This window comes from Genypterus blacodes, unplaced genomic scaffold, assembly GCF_046128005.1.
Source record: "Genypterus blacodes isolate CSIRO-AG114 ecotype Tasmania unplaced genomic scaffold, CSIRO-AGI_Gbla_v1 ptg000045l_1, whole genome shotgun sequence".
NCBI classification, from domain to species: Eukaryota; Metazoa; Chordata; class Actinopteri; order Ophidiiformes; family Ophidiidae; genus Genypterus; species Genypterus blacodes.
In genome coordinates this window covers 1,127,003-1,147,144 of record NW_027466858.1, presented here as the reverse complement: position 1 = coordinate 1,147,144, position 20,142 = coordinate 1,127,003, and the positions used below count along the sequence as shown (strand labels likewise).

Genomic DNA, 20,142 nt, shown 5'->3' with positions numbered 1-20,142 from the left:
TTCAGCAGACATGCGGGGCCCTGTCCTAAAGACCAAACAAAGTTGATATAGGAGATGACAGACGAACCCGCTGATTGCCTCCTTGAGTACCACCACTCCTCCAAAACGTCTGCCACCATTGCCTCTGTTGTCAATGGTCTTGAGTCCCTCTCAAACTGACATCCATGCTAGAATTTCTAGTATCTACTTATACATATGTGATGAGTGCACCAAAGCCTTTCCCTGTTCAAAGGGTCATTCAAGAATTGCTTAACCTACATGTCTGAGTGCAAACATGAATGTGTGGTAAGGTCGTAAACAGGGTTTCAGTGGACCAGAGAGGTGTGTCTCACCTCTTAGCATTACATTACTATTCAGTGCTTTTCAAAGCTCACATGGGTCACAAACTGGTTCAAACTGTGAAATCTGCAGTAACAGAAAAATTGCTTATTGCTAATTGTCATTTTTTTAAAAACTATTTCTGATATTTTTAAATGTGTGCAAGTTCCTTAACTTGTCCCAATTTTCAGATTTATTTTCCATAGGGAATCACCAGATGTACAAGTGTATTTGTGAGTCTAATGATTGTTTTCATTTCGGACAAATTTGCATTTCTGTAGCAAAGACCAGTGATCACAAGTAGTGAGACCAGATTCTTAAAATGTAACAAAGATGCAAGCATATTTACGTCAATATAGATTATGAAAGACGTATGCTTGAATCTTCGTTATTCTGTACTGTGTACTCTTTTGCCGTCTTACTTTATTTGGGAGTCCTCCATGATGATCATATCCGGCCCAATGTAATCAGAGCCACTGGACATAGACGTGTGGTTTGCAGTACCTTTCACCTCTCCCTAACTCTAAACACAATGTGTCCTTTGTTGATGCTGCCTTAAAACTTCAATTTGGGGGAGCTGAATGACATTCCACTGACATGTTGAATTGCCTTTTTTCTGTGGTTATTAGACGAGGGCAAACACTGCCTACTCTCATTGGGGTTTCCATTAGACATATGCCTGTCATTGCACATAGTTTTTAGAAGCTCCTACCAAGTTCAGATATTTATTTGGCAGGTCAACAGTAAATCTGGAATGTGCATAAACACATTCCAGGTGATAAAAATGTTAGGGTTGTTTTGACTGAGGATCATTAACAATTTCCAGAGACTACGTTACACTTCTGCAGTTTTAATGTCAGCTTTTTGGCTGGCTAACTGGACTGTCTCGTCCGCAATTGTTTGAAATTGTTTAAGTCATCAGATTGGCACCATATCTATTCTTATGAGGGAAGTAGCTGCAGTGGTATGTAATGCAACTATGCTAGTTTGGTTTATTAGATCATCTTACCATGCTGCATAGCGGTTGTAACTAACAAATAAGTTGTTCAACTGAGTTAACTCTTCTCAAGTCACTACACAACTTATATTTGAGAGTAAAGGGCAGGCTTTTAAGAGGCAGACATTTTCCTCAAAATATGGGAATAAGGCAACATTACCAAAGTCAAACTACACTCCCTCTTTTCCAGACAAATGATATTGTCTGATTTTTTGCCTCAAGGTGCTTAAAAATGGCCTTAGACAATGGCTTCAGTAATACTGGCTTGCAGATTTAAAGGACTTCAAAACCATTGTCATCAAGATTTGATAGTACAAACAGACACTTGGTACTGTGTTTAAATATTAAGACAGTCCTTTGTCCAAAGTCAAATTTTGAGCCTATTGAAATTAAGCTCTTCTGTTTATTATAACAGCTAACAAAACAAGTAGGAGGGAGATCATCTCATGGCTTCCTCAAATTTGTTATTGAACATTAACTGGGTCATCCGTTTGTGTATCGTGTGTTTCTAGGCCTTAAATCAAGGACTGGGAAATATGGGTTAAAATTTAGCTTCCATCAAAATGTGTATATAAATATTTGTTCATATTTTACATAAATAAAATCTTAATATTGTCTGCCGCCGTAGGACAGCACAATGAATATCAAATGACTCAGTATGGTCTGCGGTCAGACAAAATCTGATCATTCGGACAAAACACACTCTGTGTGTAGACAAACAATTTTCTCACCCAGCCAGGATTATCTACCACACTCTTCCTTCCTCTAGACAGCACATGTTCCACTGTTCAATCTCTGTATCCTGTTGCCATGGTTATCCTTCCGTCGTACACAATGGCTTGGCGGTTGCATAATGTTTTTCTGCCAGTGTAGTTTGTGGCCCACACTACAGCTGAGTGGGCAGGGAGCACTCCAAGCCACCCTCCCACACTTTGTTCCATGCTAATGAAAAGCTTGGCCTCACAAGGGAATTTTCACAGAGAATGATCCTCCTCCCAGTCAGATAAGAAAGATTCTTGGAGTGTGTTGTTGTTACCTTGCTTTCAAGGCTGTGTTCTTCAGACTCCTCCACTGCCTTAGAATTGAACTGCAAATGTAAGGCAGTCAAAGATTGATATTCATCCCTGAACCTGGTGGAACTCCACAGGGCCGTCCAACTTAGCTTTGGGTATAACTTAAGTTTTATGGCGATTTTATTGGAGTTGATTGTGTGAACTGTATTGGGTATCCAGTAACTATAAGATCTATTCATTTAATTAAGTCACTGAGCTTTTATTGGGTGCAATACAATGGGGTTTAGATGAGAAATGATTTAAAGTGGAGTAGAGTAAAGTAATTGTGATGTAATGAAACCAGCTTAAAGAAAATAAAACTTGCTCTGTTGCCGAGTTCTTCTCTGAAATCAAATGAAAGTTTGAATGACTGCAGCTTGTTCTGGAGTCCCTTCATTGTAACGGTGCAGTGGTGCTGTGACTGAAGTGTCTCCCTGGGCTGCTAGTGACAACAATTGCTCAATTGCATGGATGCTGAACATTTATTGTTGATCACTGTTAAGTGTCCATGGAGCACTGAATGCCAATTGACATGTGTGGGAGTGTTGGTTGATACATTTTTCTGTTTGTTTGTTTTTTTGAATTGTCCTGCTTTGCATTGTGTTTTAATATTTTAAAGTACAGTAATTCTCAGGTGATGCTAACAGCAATTCCATTCTATTCCTCCCATGCGCCAAAGATAATTCAGGTTGGTCGTTTTTTCACTTTTTTTGTGAAGATGACCTAATTCCTCTTTGGGTTATGTTATTGACATGAAACAGTAATATCTGCACACACATATATACGCTGAAACATTTCCCACTTACACAGCTGTACTTTTCTATCGCTCTTGTTCTCACTTCTTCTTTCTTTGTGTCTGGACCAGTGCCAAAGTAATTGGCAGGAGGTATTCTTGAAGTATTAATCTCTGCTTTTCAAAAGGAAATTGCCTATTACACATCCAAGGTTATTACTCTTTTTTTGTTCTTTACATGACTTAAGAACTTAAGCTAAATGGGGCAGTGATATTTGTTAAATCACAGTCATCACTACACATGTTGGTAAGTGCAAAAGGTTGACTGAGTATTCTTACAGAAGCCCAGAGCTGATGTTTTGACTTTTAAACAAACTGATTGTTGGACACATTATTTGATATTAAACTATACCATCTTCCTTCTTCTGAACTAAGTGATAGAAATATATCAGATAGATGTTTAGAACTCCTGCACTGTTCAGAATTGAAGTCGAAAGATGCACAACATTGCTGCCCATTATAATGGCTCAGATCAGATCGAGGATGGATATTCCTCTGTCTTAAGCAATAAACCTACTGTTGTTCATTATGTAATTATTATTATGATCCTGTATTTAGCTCACTGGGGAACAGCAATGGCCAGGTAAAACCTTTTGCCATTGCATTTGAATTAATGTGATCCACTCTTACTTTTGCTTGTACAGTATTAAGAGTTAACAAAAAACCTATTGTACTCCAAACCATAACTTTAGGTGTGATCACACCCATTGTGTTTTTCTCTTGTGTGTATTCCTCCCTCAGTTATGCACAAGTATCGCTTTTGACAGAGGGAAATTTGTCTCTGGTATACTGTATGTGGCTCACTGCTACCCTGTCTGCAAATGTACTGAACACTTTTCGGCTTTTCAGCACCATATCCTATTACACAGTAGTAGTAGTAGTAGTAGTACACTGCCAATCAATAGCTGGCTCACTGCAACACAAGCTTGTACCGGTCAGTGTAGTACTTCTTTTTTTTTTGCTGTTTCGATAACCCCTCTCACACTAATCCAACTCTGGCTGAGGTGGTCATTCTGTGAGAGAAACTTTGGAGACTACAGAGACTTTGGAGACAGAATCCCCACAGGCTGAATCCCCATTTTGTTGTCAAACATGCTTGTGTCACTATAACTATTTGATACAAACACCACAGAATATGTATTGGACTGAAAGGATTATCTAGTATTTTGTTTGGCAGATTTGCTGGTATAGTATAGCTAGTAACCACCATGGAACAAGTTTAGCAGGTAACCTATCCATCCTGTGCCAGGCATTTCATATGATATATAACATGACCTTAAACTCCCACCCACATTATTATTATAAATTATTAACAAAGAAGACGTAAGCATCCAAATGACAATTAATAAATAAATAAATCTTATCTTATCTTACCTAGCAACAAATCTTTTGATGATTTATTTATTTATTGACTATGTACTGTATATACTTATAGGGTGGAGGTATGAGGTGATGGTCTTCGGAGCCCTCACTGGTCTTATTATTAAGCAATTGATGAATTGATTGAATTCCAGTTATTTTCGGGATTTAGTGTTTGGAAGGCTCATACTGAGAGTGCCTGCTTGATCATTTACTGAAGTGTGTGTGTGTGTGTGTGTGTGTGTGTGTGTGTGTGTGTGTGTGTGTGTGTGTGTGTGTGTGTGTGTGTGTGTGTGTGTGTGTGTGTGTGTGTGTGTGTGTGTGTGTGTGTGTGTGTGTGTGTGTGGAAAGTAGCTCTACATGTGTCATTGACGGCAAGTCAACTGCTGTCAGCCCAAGCTGTGCCAGACACCCTTCATGACAACTTTAGCATTAGCCTGATCTTGTTATCACCACGTTCTCCTAAAGGAAGCTGTCTTTGAACCCTATAAAACATTGTATCACATTTAAATTACCCATGCATACTGATGTGTCTTATATGCTATTGAGTTACACATGAGCTGATGTTGTTTATAATTGTCCATCAGTGTGTTCACTGTTATGTTATCATGCAGTGCACATTCTGTAAAAGAGCAATAGCTTATTCTCTTCCTGGGTGTCTGGATCTCACCGTGGGATTCATATTGTAAACATAAATGAGGTGGGAAATACAAAAATGTACTGCAAATATAGAAAAGTAGCTTTACAGAAAACATCTAACCTCCAGCTCCTTTTTTTATTGATAATGATTTACCTACTTTATATTATACACTTAAGTTGAGTTGTTTCTGGTTTTAGTTTACAAGGCCTTTCTAATGCTTATTGCATCATGGAAGGACCGAGCACCATAGCTTTGCATCTGTGGATTGCTGCAATATCTTTCTTGGCCATCCAGCCAGCAGTGTTAAGTAATCCAAGGCTGTCCTACACCCTGGCCAGTCTGACTGAAAACAAAATAACCTCGCTTTTCCTCCGTCATTGCTTTCCCCACCTCTCCACTTCTCTCCTTTCCCCTCTTAACATCCCCTCCCCTGCAGTTGGACTATGGAAACAAGTAGGCCAAAAGTTAGAAGCCTTGTCTGTCCTAAAGCACAACAAAGGAAAGAAAGCAATTTGATCCTGCACACTATCTGGGGTTTTGCACTTCACAGGGGTGGGGGGAGCTGCTTGCAAAAATGACTTCTCTACCTCTGCTTGTGTGTGAATTTCAAGCTGCATTTTTCTCCACTACTCGCTCATTATCTCCGTCCCTCCTTTGTGCTTATTCAGCAGCACTTGTGCGAGTCAGTGCTCTCCCAGAGAATCCCTGAGGAATAAGAGGGATTTCCTTGCTCGCATCCGATTGTACATACAACACGAGTACACAATCATACAGGGGGAATCCACAGCATGAATGTTTTGACTGCCAGTCTTAGCTTTAAGTAGGTAAAACTTTAGTTTTTTTATGGCAGCATTGGATTTTGGGTTTCCTCTCCTGCCTCACTAAGGAAAGAGAGTGCATTTGAACCACTGCCATTTCCCTCTTTTTGTATCTGTATGCAGCTGGTGTTGTTAATGAAGGTTGGGTTCACTTTCCCATCTCTTTATGTGTGTACATTGGAAGAATTTTGGCAATAACAGCAGTGTGGGGTATTGGTTAGCTTCCCACAGGCTATGAGCTATAACTACAAACAAGCAGCTGGCAGCTGTTTTCCTAATAGGACTTTGACTGTGATATTTTCTTAGTCTACGCACTTAAATGGGCGGTAGGAATATTTGTCATATTTTTTGTTTTGTTTCCTGGACACAGAGAAGAATGTTCCTCAATATTATTGATTTGCCGTCATACAAGTTTCATTTAAGTTTTAACATGCAAGTAGTAATACTGATGGGAATTTAGTTAAATTAAAATGTAAGTTTTATCCTGCCAACCCTGAGTGGAATAAGTCATTGTTACTGAAAGAAGAAAAGAGCAGCAGAGGAGATGCACGGGAGATTTCACCTGTTTTTCAGTCGATCCAAGAAGAAACTATTGCGAAACACCATGGATGCAGAGGATTTCACATGTAAAGGATGACGATTAAGTCACCTTAGTGTGGATGTAACAACAGTGGCAGTCACGTTAGGTGCGGGTCAGGACAAGATTACTGACGCTGTCCCGAGGGATGAGGAATTGCAACATTGGGAGGTGGAGATTTTCTAGGATTTTGTCTATTTTTTTTCTGTTTAAAGCTCATGAATATCTGGCCTTGTGTTAGTCTGGATGCTCGTCAAATTTTGGTAGATGCATGATAGAGAGTGGAAGCCATATCACTAAATTACTAAACCACTTCCTGACAACTGTGCACTCTACTCTTGGCAGAGCTTAGGGAGTCAGATGACAGGACACACGGCTGCCTCTTCATTTTGGCCACATTCGTGCCAAGGAAGGGAAGCTTTTGCCAGATTGCTTCCTCACTACCGAAAGTCTGTCTGAAAGTGTACCAATCTGAAAATTTTAACAGAACGTACCATTCTCTCTTCTTCAACTCTCTCACTTTTCATTTTCTCCCCCTCCCTCTGTGGGTGTTCAGTACATTAAGTGCTCGGCGACTGCCAGGGCCATGAGGTGGCACAATTGGCAGAGGCGTCAACAGCCCACAGTCAAGTGTCCTTGCTTCCCCAAGTGGTTTCACTGTCGGTGCTTTGGTCGAATGGCAATGGAGTCGGCAGTACCCAGTCTCATAGCACCATTCAACAATACATGGCAACGGGACAGTGGAATTCCTTCTTCATGCCTACGTATACGTCATACATGTTCACCACATTTGGATTGCCTCAAACTGTGAAATTTCATATGCTGGCTCTTCAGCACTTGTTGCATCTGATCAATTTCCTTGCAGTAAACCGAGACCTTTACGTCATACAGTCACATTAACCTGTTGGGTAACCTGTTTGGCAAAAAATACAAGGACTTTTGAGGGTGTTTAAATGTGTTCATATCAGTGTTTTGTGTGGGATCCACATCCAAAATGCTCATAACTATTTTGAAGTTATTTGAGGTTGGAACATGTGCTGCATATGGGGATAAGAACATGCCAGATGGATTCATGATGGAGAGTTCCTTTGATCACTTCAATGCACATTAAGTGTACAAATATTTAACATTTTTTAAATTGAATTGCCATTTATGTGGATCATTCATAGTTGATCAGTATTTAAGTTTAAAATGTTTGTAGGTGAAGATTAATCCTCCATCAAACATTAAGCTTTTGATGAACTATGGCATTAGAGATGCGTATGTAGCAACCTTCATTACATTTCCGTTTTAATAATTCAAAGTTGACACGTGAATAATGTAAGAAATCAGAAAACATTTCAGAGAAGCAGTTTTACAGGCAAATTTTAACATGCTAAATTCCACAATAAAACGTTCACTCTTTTTAATTAGTCGTATGAAAGATCTGTAATTGATGATTGATTGCATGATTCATATAATGTCAGTGTAGTGAATTACACATTTAATTTAAGCAGCAAAGGTTTATGCCACCTTTCAACATTGATCCGTAGTTGAGGCTTTTCACGTAGCCACGTTGCTTGGCTGGTTGTCAGGTGGAGGGGATGATGGTGTGGTGAGCGGTGTGTTGCTGACACTCAGCACTAGATTTTACACACTGTTGTCAAACGGAATATGAGCAGTCGCTAAGAGTAAACGCAGGTGCTGTTTGTCTTCCACACAGATGCTTGATACCTCTTTTTCCCACTCCTGTAATGATTACTGAGTAGGAATCTACTCTGTACTCCTCTAAATAACATTGCTGTCATGTAACCAACTTCCCAGCAAGAAAGTTTATCCTTTTTTATATTACAAAAGAAACAGAATGGTTTATTAGATTAACAGAAAAACTTGTTTTGAACCTTATTTCTTTCTTATTTCTTTCTTGCATTGGAAAGTGTTTGATATACTGTTCTACAAATAGCAACTAACTTTCTATAGTATCTATCTGAAGTGATAATGATCATAAGTGTTAAATGCCTGGTGCACCTTCTTGTTCTTATCTTGGCAGCGGTCAGTTTGCTGTGGTCAGGAGATGTCGGAACAGAAGCACAGGTGGGGACTATGCTGCCAAGTATATCAAGAAGCGGCGGAGCAAATCGAGCCGTCGAGGGGTGACCAGGGAGGACATAGAGCGCGAGGTGAACATCCTGAAGGAAATCCAGCACCCCAACATCATCACTCTACAAGAAGTCTATGAAAATAAGGCTGAAGTGATCCTCATCCTGGAGCTGTGAGTGGCTTGATCTCCTCCTTTTGCAGTGCAATGATCTCCTGTTGTATTTCTAGATGGCTCTCCTCTGTTTGTGTCTCCTAATAACTCTCTGCATCCATTACGCAACATTTATGGTCTGATCTTCTGCCTGAATGGAAAGAAGGGGATTGAGTCATTTGTAAGGAATATCAGCTCAAAGCGATTGGCAACGGATCAATTGCAGCTGTTGGTTACATACTGTACATACCCATGTCTATGTACTAAGAACAGTCAGTCATATTATTTGCTGATATAGTCAAATACATATGTACTGCAAATTCTATTAAGGTTTAATGAGATCTGTATTGTCAAAATGGACAATGTGCTGTAAGAATTGTGTAAGCGGACATTCAATGGGAAAAGGTTATCAACTGTATATATTGTTTGCGAAAAGGCTAACAGGAGTTTCGAGGGTTTAACAGTATAATTGAACTGACATGTGAACATGGTCCAATAACAATAGTAGCACATACACATGTACTGTGAGTGTGTGCAGCTCTAATCTGTTTCAGTTAATGTGGAACGGGCACTAAGCTCCAGTCAGACCAGTTTTACCAGATATACAACGCTCACACAAAATGCTGCACGGTTATTTGTTTATATTACTAACATGTAGGCGACTCTCTTGTACAACAGAAACCACTTAGTCGGGTCCCTTTTTTCCGACCTATATTAATGAGTGCAAAGGTCAAAGCAGTTGCCAAACAACATTCCTGACCCTAAATCATGTAAGATAATGGACCTGGAAAGAAATACAAATATGATCTATGGATTGTGCTCAAAGTGGAGATTGCAGGAGATGGAGTATAATTTGTCAGGGGGAGGTTGTTGGTTTTATTGTTAACGAGTTCATGTGGCATTTTCAGCAAAACAACAATTATCAAGTTTGGTCACATTAGTTTGGGACACTGACAGCAGTGATCAGTATACATTGGGTTATTAATACCATTGCAATCAAGTAGCTGATGTGTGAATCTTAAATCTATTGTTAAACTAGGCTTCATACAAAGTAATGCAGTTTAGCGCAATTGACACTTATCTGGCAAAGGCAAGATACGGAAGAATCACAATTTGTTAGAGAATCTATGTTTCTTGCCATGGCTAATGCTGAGGAGAAGAAGGCAGCAACATCTGCTGGGAAAGTGCTGTCAGGTGCTTTCCTGGAAGAAAGGTTTAACATGCTTACAACGTTTTTGTTTCTTTTCTGGTTTGGGTGCTGACTGTGCAAGGTGCCCTTCCCCAAGGTGTTTACCCCACAGCTGGCCCAGTGAAAACCAGCTCTACTGAGTGGCTCCCACCTGTGAATGTGTGTGATAGAATCAGCGTGAGCTCATGCCTGCAAAGCAAATCTGTGAAAATGGGATGAAAGTAGTAAATTGTACTCGATGACTGGTCCCCACTGTTTGCTTTTTGCTTGGTTGGTGCAAGGACAAGAAGGTTCAGCAAAATGTATTTCAAACTCTGTCCTATTCATACTATGTAGTCATGGTATTGTTAACTGGTCATCACCAGATGTTATGGCTGTTTTTAAGTAGATCTTCTCTGTCCCGCCATTGCATGGTGGCACAATTGGACGTGAGGAAAAATGCAGTGTTTTGCCCAAAGAGACTGTAGATATGTTGTGTATGTGTGTGTGTAAGCCACACACACCTTCCTCTTAATCACTGTTGTAGTGTTTTTATCTTACCTCTGTTGACATGGTTCAAGCATTTCCATTAGAATATTTAACAAGCATTCATAAGCCATTTATTGCAGTTAGGTAATGTGCATTCCATAATGTAGGAGACGTAAACATTTTTAGTTCAAAAGTCTATCGAGGTTTTAAGTACTTTGATGACATAGAACCTTTCCACTGTGACCAGGGCCACCTTATCAACATTCTACAAGAAAATGAAGAAATCCTGCAGCCCAAACAGGACAGCAGACAAACATGATGCCATTTTTTTTTAGCACATCTCAAATTATTTTGACCGAACTTCCATTTACTATATTTAATGTAATTTGATTATTAACACTATTTTCATACTGACTTCCTAGAGAGTTTGGGTGGAGTCATCGAATTTCCTGATGTTGTCAGCTTGTAAAGCCCTTTGAGGCATTGCCTTTCATGTTGGGCTATAGAAATAAAGTTGACTTGCCTTGACTATAAACAGCACGACTGTTGACTGAAATAAAATGTTTTCTGAACATTTTGTAAAATTGGGAATGACCCAAAGGTGTAACTGTTACAGCTGAGTGAAAGATGTCGGAGGGAAAGATCAACGCGTGTTTGTGTTTGGATGGCTCAGTGAATGCTGAAAGACTGGATCAGCATGGCCGTAATTACAGTTCTCTTCACGCTTCCTTTATCTTTCGTTCTGTGTCACACTTCCCCTGGCCACCGACTGTGACTAATTTGCTGCTCTCCGTCTCTCTCTCTCTCTCTCTCTCTCGTTCTGAGTTTCGTCATTCCTCCTTTTTTTCCTGGTCGTCATCTGTTTTTGCCATGCTCTGTTTCTGTGCTTGTTTTTAAGTAAACGAGACAGCATGGGAATCAAGACACAATTAGATTGGATTCTTATATTTTGAAATTTAGTGTGTATATCAAATGGATCCAAACACCCCTTAGGAATTTGACATAAATTACGCATACACATACACGTTGTACACACTTTTAACTTTTAAATGTATTTACTTTACTAATAACTTATGTATCTATGTGTTATAATGCATGCATGAGTCTGTTATGTAATGAATTAAAAAAATGTCCAAATATTCCAATAACTCAACCCATTTGCTCTACAACATTTGTTTCACATCTCTAAATTTGCTTCCTTTTTGTATTTATTGGATGGTTTGCATTATATGAAAATGACTTAGGAGTGAGATATGAGGAGTTAATTGTGGAAGGATATGTTCAAAATGTTCTGCAGATGTGTAAATGAGTCAGACTCTAATGTATCATAGTGTCAGGATGATTAGATTACACTGCTTTAGCTCTTTTAAGAAGGGATTTGTAGTTGGCCCTGATCCTGCATTCTCTTTCTCTCCCTCTCCCTCTCCCTCTCCCTCTCCCTCTCCCTCTCTCTCCCTCTGTCTAGTGTGGCTGGTGGTGAGCTCTTCGACTTCTTGGCTGAGAAGGAGTCGCTGTCTGAGGAGGAAGCCACCCAGTTCCTTAAGCAGATCCTGGATGGAGTGTTCTACCTGCACTCCAAACGCATTGCCCACTTTGACCTTAAGGTACTGCCTCAACAAAACACAAATAATCCCTCTGTCAATTTTGTCTGCTGACAGATCAAGCAGTGAGACTGACTTTGTCTCTGTCTTTGACTCAGGCCATTGTGTGTTTCTCTCTATATCTGTTTTAAGAGATGGATGCATTAAGTCTTGATCAAGGCAACACAGTGTTGATCAAGCAAACATAGTGGGAAATTCATGGTCAGAGAAAGAAGCATCCCTGTGGCCCCAATGACCTGTAAACTGCAGGTACCCAGTGTAAAGTCATACTGACGTGACGGTTCTTACAAATGATTCTCTTTTTGCAGTCTGATCAATTCTACAGAGACAGAAATATTGGCCGTGCTCGTACTTATTGAGTTGTGGCACAGCATTAAATTAGTCTGCCCTTTCCCCTAATGGAGTTTAATATCAAATCATCATCAGTGGCCATAGCCATTCATATGCATTTGGTATTGTCAGTGGCGTAAATGACTTGACGACTCATTCTAACTGTTTATACATAATAACTGTTCTCTCTAGTGAGGCTCCAGAAGTAGAGGCAGCAATACATTTATTGTGTTCAAATTTTGATCACCGAGGACTGGGTTGCTACTCTTGATATGAATGCAAAACGGTGATCTCAGAGTTAGTTTGTATTTTCTCATCACCTCATGTTCAATTTTTCAATGCTTCCCACCTTGAATCGGTTCTTTTTCATTCCTCTGCTAAATCTTTAATCTATAGGCTAATGCTCAAATTACACAAAGGCATATAAATGGCCCCTCTTTGTGTAGTTTGACATTGCTTTCTGCCCATCTTTACCCTCCTGTCCTTTCTTCTCTGCCACTACCTCATGAGATTTGACCCATGTTTTGCATGGGATTTCCATGGCTGATGAGTCACCTGTTCCTGGTGTGTGATCTGCTGTCTCTGTGCTGCGTGTTCTGTTTTTACACTTTGAATAGTTTTGCATCATTCCCTGATAATTGTGCTCTAGCTGGTTAATTTTCTTTCGTCTTTCAAAGTGATGTATTTGCGTTGTTACAGTTTCTAATTGAATCCTCACAGATGGGCTCCTGTAACAAATTGTTTGAAAGTCTATACTTTGCTTGTGTGAATTTGAAATTGTCCTTGCATCTTTCTCTTACTGTTCCGGTTTAACTCTCTCTCTCTCTGTCTTTGTTCATCTCCTTCTATAGCCGGAGAACATCATGCTGTTGAACCGCACAATGCCTCACCCACGTATCAAGCTCATTGATTTTGGCCTGGCACACAAGATTGATTTCGGCAATGACTTCAAAAACATTTTTGGCACTCCAGAGTTTGTAGGTCAGTCATGTGTCTTTTTCTGTGTGAGTGTGTGTGTGTCCGTGTGTGTCTCTGTCTCCGTGCCCTTGAGAAATGAGAGGAATTAACAAATTGGTTAAATGAGTTGGTAATAATGAGGAGTATAGAAAGAGAGGAACATTTGTTAATTGGTTTGTGATCACAATTATCAAACCCCCTGAAATTATAATCACAGCACAGTTTGAATTTTGGATCGTAATAATACATGTTATTTATTTTCCCCTCATTGTTTTGATGGCATTTAATGCTAAACCAAGCATTTGTGTGGCTGATAAAATACCACTCACACTACTGTTGTGGATATAAGATATTTGTTTTCACCAGCTGTGCTTTTATCCATTGTTGGCTATTTAGCACCTCAAAGGGCAAAATGTCGAGTATGAGGAATTTGAGCATGCACAACTACAACATAACGAGCTATCAGTGCACATTTAGAGGACATATTCCAGCACAATGCTACACAGGCAGCAGTCTTAGGATTTCTGCATACATTTTCCATCAAATGTGGTTTGATATGCACCTACGTGACAATAGACAAACACACTCTGGCTGAACTCGTTTAACTCTTCCTCTGGTTTTATGACTCAGTCCCATGGGTTTTGAACTCTACTCTCATGTGGTGGGCATCCTGCGAAGAGCCCACCAATACCACAATATACAGAACTGAAAGAGGTGAAAAAGAACCCATGGGTAATAGCGAGAGGTATTTACGACATGATGGTTCATTTGTAAACAGCAGCTATGAGATATAACCTGGAGAAGGCTGTTCATATAAGTAATAACAGAAATATTGCTGAACTGAAAGTGTTGTGTTGTGAGGAACAGTCTAAACGTATCATCAGTGTCTCATCCCTGTTGTGTACGCTTATTCAGCATCAACAGGAAACATCTGGTGGAGATTGCTGTTGCTATAGAAGTAGATTCTAGCAGTCAATACAAGGTCCGCTTACTTTTTACCCTGGGCTATGGATTCTAAAAGAAGATGTTCAATAAATACATGCACAATTTTGCCATTATTTTAAGCAGAATATGTTTTATGTTTATGGAGTTTAAACCATATTTGATAGGTAATGTGGAGAATTCCAGGACTCCAAAAATGTTTTCTGCTACTGTGTCTGTGAATAGAACAGGTTGAGAATGTGTTCTGCTCCGACAGAACTTGTGCTCTACCTCACTTATACTGTGCAGTTTAAGCGAGCTTGTACCCCACCTGGGACCTGATGTGGGCTCTCAGGGTTCGACATGCTCAACACTGTTGTGAAGAGTTAACCGGGTTAGCCTTCCTGTCAACTCAAACCACTCTGGCCATTCACCTCTGACTTCTCTCATAAACATTTTCCGCCCGCAGAAATGCAGAAACTGCTCACTGGTCTTTACTTATTTTACTTTTTTTTGCACCATTCTTTGTAAGATCTAGAAACTGTTGTGCACAAAAGTCCCAGATTATTATTTTCGGAAATACTTCCAAGTAACCAACAAGCTGATGGTTGATGTGCTTCCTCATGTTTGGCTTGAATGAATGAGCAGGTATTTCCAATAAAGTGGTGTGAGTACCAGTTATACTGCCCACCCCTATCTATGAAGTGTCTCTGCACTCACTTACACACGCACATTCCCTATGCTTTACTCACAGAGAGGAAACCAACCTGTTTTCTTGGCTGTATTGCATCGTGTGTTAGCAGTGTCATAGGGACAAAGTGAGAACGACCTGATGAATGACAGGAGAGCTGCAGAACTGTGCTTCCTTGCCAACACAAACACATACTGAAACACTCCACTGGCTCTGTCACATTTTCTTCACCTACTGCCTTGCCAGGGGTGTGTGCCAGCACTGCCACTCTCATCGTGCCCAGTGTCAGTGCCCACTAACAGTCAGAGGCCAGCGCTTGTTCCCAACTCAGCAGGCTGACGGCATTCAAATGGTCTAAATAAAGATGATCCAGTGGCCATAAGCCAGATCAAAAGAGAATTGATCCTGGATAACATGACAGGTCATTCAGGGTGGCTAGGCATGCTTTCATTTAAATAAGCACAAACAATAATTTGACTAATTGGGGAAAATAACTTGAGGGCAGATTTGCAGTTCCATTTGCCTTTCCAGAATTCTGTTTTTATTGTGCCAGGCTGTTGTGTGTAATAGCTGCCACCAACATGTCTACAGCTATAGCTTATCCATTTTTATTCCAACCCCTAATGTGATTGTTTAGATTTGATTTGACGTATTGATTTTGACTGCTTTATAACATTAATGTAATTGTATTAAAAGTATTATCAAACAAAATCAATGGAACAGAGGGTATAGACTGAATAACACACTGTGCAGGGAGGCAAACGTCATCAAAGAATAATGCAGTTTGTGAGTGTAAAACTATGTGTGAATTGTGCATTGACCTCAACAATAATGTTCAGTCTGTTGTGCATTGGCTTTCAGCTCCTGAGGTGGTCAACTATGAACCTTTGGGCCTGGAGGCAGACATGTGGTGAGTAAATACACACTCCACACAGATTTTGAGGCCCTGCATGTAGTATTACAGTCACCATATACAATTGTTCCTGTAATGTTATTTGAATTCTCTTCCTTTTCTCTGTCCCCCCCCTCCCATCTCAGGAGTGTTGGCGTGATAACCTACATACTGTAAGTACCTGGAATGCCACCAATGCACCAATGATAAATGACTTAAGACTGTGTGAACCATGTTGCACGACTCGGAGACATCCCTTCCCGCAGGGTTACGACATGCTCCCTCCCCATTATGCTGACACCATCTTAAAAGCCACAGGGGCTATGTCTCTCAGAACAAACTATGTATGAATGTTTGTCAAGGCATGAAGAGGCTGATGGCTGCTCTCTGACACATTTATGCCATTCAACCCAGCGGTCCACTTGGGGGTCGCAGTGCTGCTGTGTACGCCATTTGTCATGAATAATGTAATAACTTGCAGCAAGGACCACTGGTGTGTGTGTGTGTGTGTTCATTTGAGTGTGCATGTGCGTTTGGATGTGACATCCCTTCAGCCATAGTGTGAGCACTGTACGGTGCTTTTCAACTAGTTTGTACACAAATCTTGCTTTGCTGATGAATAAATCCTCTTACTCCACGCAGAAATGTTCTAAGTCAGCCCAGTGGGAATCAAACCCAGGACCTTCTTGGTTTGAGGAAACATTGCCACTTGCACAATCGGTGTTGCCCCCAGTCATTGATTATGATTGTAGATCTGGCATGTTAATCATTTGATAAACTCTCCTTCAACACTAGTGTATATTCACCCACATGTATATCTTACTTGCGTTTTGCCTTAATGCATTACAGCACAAAACAATCTGTGTTTAAAATGAATCTATCTTTATATTTTGTAATATCTATGTCGCTCAGTCCACCAGATTCCTCCCAAACCTGACCTGGTACTGTATAGAGACTGATAGTGGACGGTCAAACTAAGATACTCACATTGGACTTTGTTCAAAGTCCAGTAAGCCTTTATTGGAGCGTGTCAGCATGTTATGCTTCTGTTAGCCATATTGATGTCTTTCTGTCTTTTAAACATGGCACGTGACTAAACCAAGTATTTCTAAACCGCAACTTTTTACCTGTGTGCCAGTCTGTGGGCTGTGTCTCACCACAAAGTAGCAATGTAAAAAACAAAATGCATTTTGACGCTTGTTGGACAGCCCATTCTAAAACCATGTGCATTAATATGGGAGGGGAGTCTTTGGGAATGTGTGCCTATTCAGCCACAAACGTCAGGCACTGATATCGGACAACAAGGCCTGGCTGGCAGTCAACATTCCAATCATCCCAAAGGTGTTCAATGGAGGTCAGGGCTCTGTAAATGCCACTTGAGTTCCTCCACACCAAACTGGTCAAACCGTCTCTTCTTGCTTTGTGCACAGGGACTGTGCTGGAACAGGAGAGGGCCTTCCCCAAACTGTTGGAATGTTGGAAGCACAATAATGCCTAAAATGCCTTTGTATACTGTAGCATTAAGATGACTCTTAACTGGAAATAAGGGGCCTCGCTCCAGTCCAGACCATTATCTCTCTTCCATCAGACTTTACAGTAGGCACCATGCATTCCGGTAGGATACGTTTTCCTGGCACCTGCCACACCCATATTCCTCCATCCGAGTGCCAGATAGTGAAGCGTGATTCATCCCTGAACATCACTGCGGACACATTTCCACTGCTCCTGACTCCAGTGACGGCGTGCTTTACACCGCTCCAGCCGACGCCTTGCATTGTACATAATGATCTTCCATTTACGCAGCTGCTGGCCCATGGAAACCCATTTCATGAAACTCCACACGCACAGTTGCTTCTAGAGGCAATTTTGAACTCACTCACAGCAGTGAGTGAGCACGCACAGCTGACTTGGGCAGATCTGACAGAGCAGAACAGCAAGGTTGCATCCTATGACATTGCCTCATTTTAAAGTCGGTGATCTCTTCAGTATCAGTATGGCCCCATCTACTTCCAATGTTTGTCTATGGAGATGGAATGTCTCTTTGCACCTGTGAGCAATGGGTGTGGCTGAAAAACCAGAACTCCATAATTAGGAGGGGTGTCCACATTTTGGTCATGTTGTGTATGAGCAGACATTTGCCTCCCTATTGGCTAGTGTAAATGTGTAATGCCATTATGATCCAAACCGTAAAATCATACTTTATATAACTTCTAACATTTGAGATGAGCAAAGCTAGTACAGTTAAAATGTATGGCTCATTTTCCATCTTCTCTATGGAGCCAGACATTAACTTGCACTGCATTCGTAGATACATGGATACACTTACTCTCACACACACATGCTCTGTTCATGGTGTCCACCCACACAGCTGTCACAGCTTAGCCTGGCATGGTAAAAAAATAGACATTTCACTGTTTATTATCAGGGCCAAGCAACAGCAAGGTGCTGGATACTATTCTGCATTTAGAAGAATTTAAGAAAAATGCTGAAAATTGATGTACCCACAGTCGCCTCCGCTGTTCTTTTCAACAGTGGCTTTCTCTCTGCCACATTCATGTACAGGTGTAACTGGTGAAGCACACAAGACAACAGCAGCTTTATGCCCGGCCTCGCCAAACCATATAAATAACATACAACATAATAACAACATAAACTCGCCATATAACACAGCCCCTCCAGAGGTGCCTTGTCAATAACCATGTTGCGGATGTGCGTTAATTTGTCTACATCATATCCCTTTGCACTAACTGCTCACCATCTTCCGTATAAAGGTGCATTTTTGTCTCACATTGACTGCACACAGGGGACCTCAATTCCCTGGGGCATCCAATGGATAGCTTGTTTCCTGTCCTGCTGTTACATGAAGGCTCATGCCAACAATAAAGACGATTGGGGAAGAATTGCCTTAATTAGTTGTTTGTTGTGAGCAGATGTGCCTTATGCATTTGACAAATTCATATATTTCCATTTAGCCTGTGCTTGACCCTTACAGCCACAATATATGATCCAGCTGGCATGTTAATTAACTGCTGCTGAGTTATAGAGGCATTACCCCCCCCCACACACACACACACACTCACGCGTGACCTTATTAGAATGTGTTACCTGTGTGTGTGTGTGTGTGTGTGTGTGTGTGTGTGTGTGTGTGTACTGTATATCTGCATATAGTTGGGAATTGTGAATGTGCTTCAGTGTTCATAGGATTAAATTATTTAGGGTTTAATGTTTCGGCACTTAACTGAAAAGTGACAGTGTTCAATTCATATATGCTGCTGTTTTTTAAAAGGGCCAATTCTTCTTTTTTAATGAATATTCACTTAAATTGTTGTCGTTCTCTCTGCTTAGGAAGAGAAGCCATTGTGTTCTCCTCTAACCTTGTTGCTAATCTCTCTTCCTTCTGTTCAGTCTAAGCGGTGCATCTCCCTTTCTGGGTGACAACAAGCAAGAAACGCTGGCCAACGTGTCTGCTGTGGACTACAGTTTTGACGAGGAGTTCTTCAGCAACACCAGCATCCTGGCCAAAGATTTCATTGCGAGGCTACTCGTCAAAGATCCCAAGTATGCATGCTCATCCTTTGTTAGGAATCTGTTGTCGATTGGTATATTTCAACAAAGCGACTGATAATTAAAGTCAATCATAAAATGGAATGTAGGCATTCTACAGATATTCTAAATAAAAGCCCCTTGTTAAGACCGGAACATATGCATGTTGGTGTAATTACATGAAACAGAACATCCTATCCTTTTTTCTAAAAACCGTTGAATAGCTGCAACTGCATTTTATGATAGTGAGTGGCATCAAAATTTTTGTCACACATAATTACTTTAGAACAATGGTGTGAGAGCGAGGGGGCAGACGGTGGTGAATAATTGTAGGTGTTGAGATAATTTCATTTAGAGAAGCTAATGTAAGATAAGAGACAGCAAAAGGGAAGCCACAGTTTACATTAAACAGACAGTGGGTGAATAAACTAGGCCGGCTTTACAAACCTCACGTAACGGGGCTTTTAGTATATGACAATGGAGCTACTTTTAATTGATCTAAAGTACATTGTGTGCAGACATGGATCCACAGAGCTGGCAGGAAGATTCATGAAGCGTCCCTTTAGAGAAAGTACTCATTACTGTTGAGCTACGTCTGGGACACTGCACCAGCAGTTATTGCGTCTTGTGCTCTATGCTGTACATTTTCGGTGCTTAGATTGGGGTAATACTCTGTGACACTATCCAACATTAGGGCGGCTGTTAACACATTGGCTTAAAGGTCACGGGAGTCACAGGCTGTAGGTTGTTAAGTGTGCTGCAGTTG

The 20,142-nt window shown here is 40.7% G+C and overlaps 1 protein-coding gene across 3 annotated transcripts in view; it reads left to right on the top strand.

Annotated features, from left to right (window-relative positions):
• dapk1 (death-associated protein kinase 1) overlaps positions 1-20,142 on the top strand; it is a 48,324-nt gene that overhangs the window by 8,152 nt on the left and 20,030 nt on the right. For all 3 annotated transcript variants that reach the window (XM_076149326.1, XM_076149328.1, XM_076149327.1), the window contains exons 3-8: positions 8,584-8,805; positions 11,907-12,045; positions 13,224-13,353; positions 15,803-15,851; positions 15,980-16,006; positions 19,239-19,391. In XM_076149326.1, coding sequence (XP_076005441.1) covers positions 8,584-8,805; positions 11,907-12,045; positions 13,224-13,353; positions 15,803-15,851; positions 15,980-16,006; positions 19,239-19,391 — 720 coding nt within the window. The remainder of the gene's footprint in view (positions 1-8,583; positions 8,806-11,906; positions 12,046-13,223; positions 13,354-15,802; positions 15,852-15,979; positions 16,007-19,238; positions 19,392-20,142) is intronic.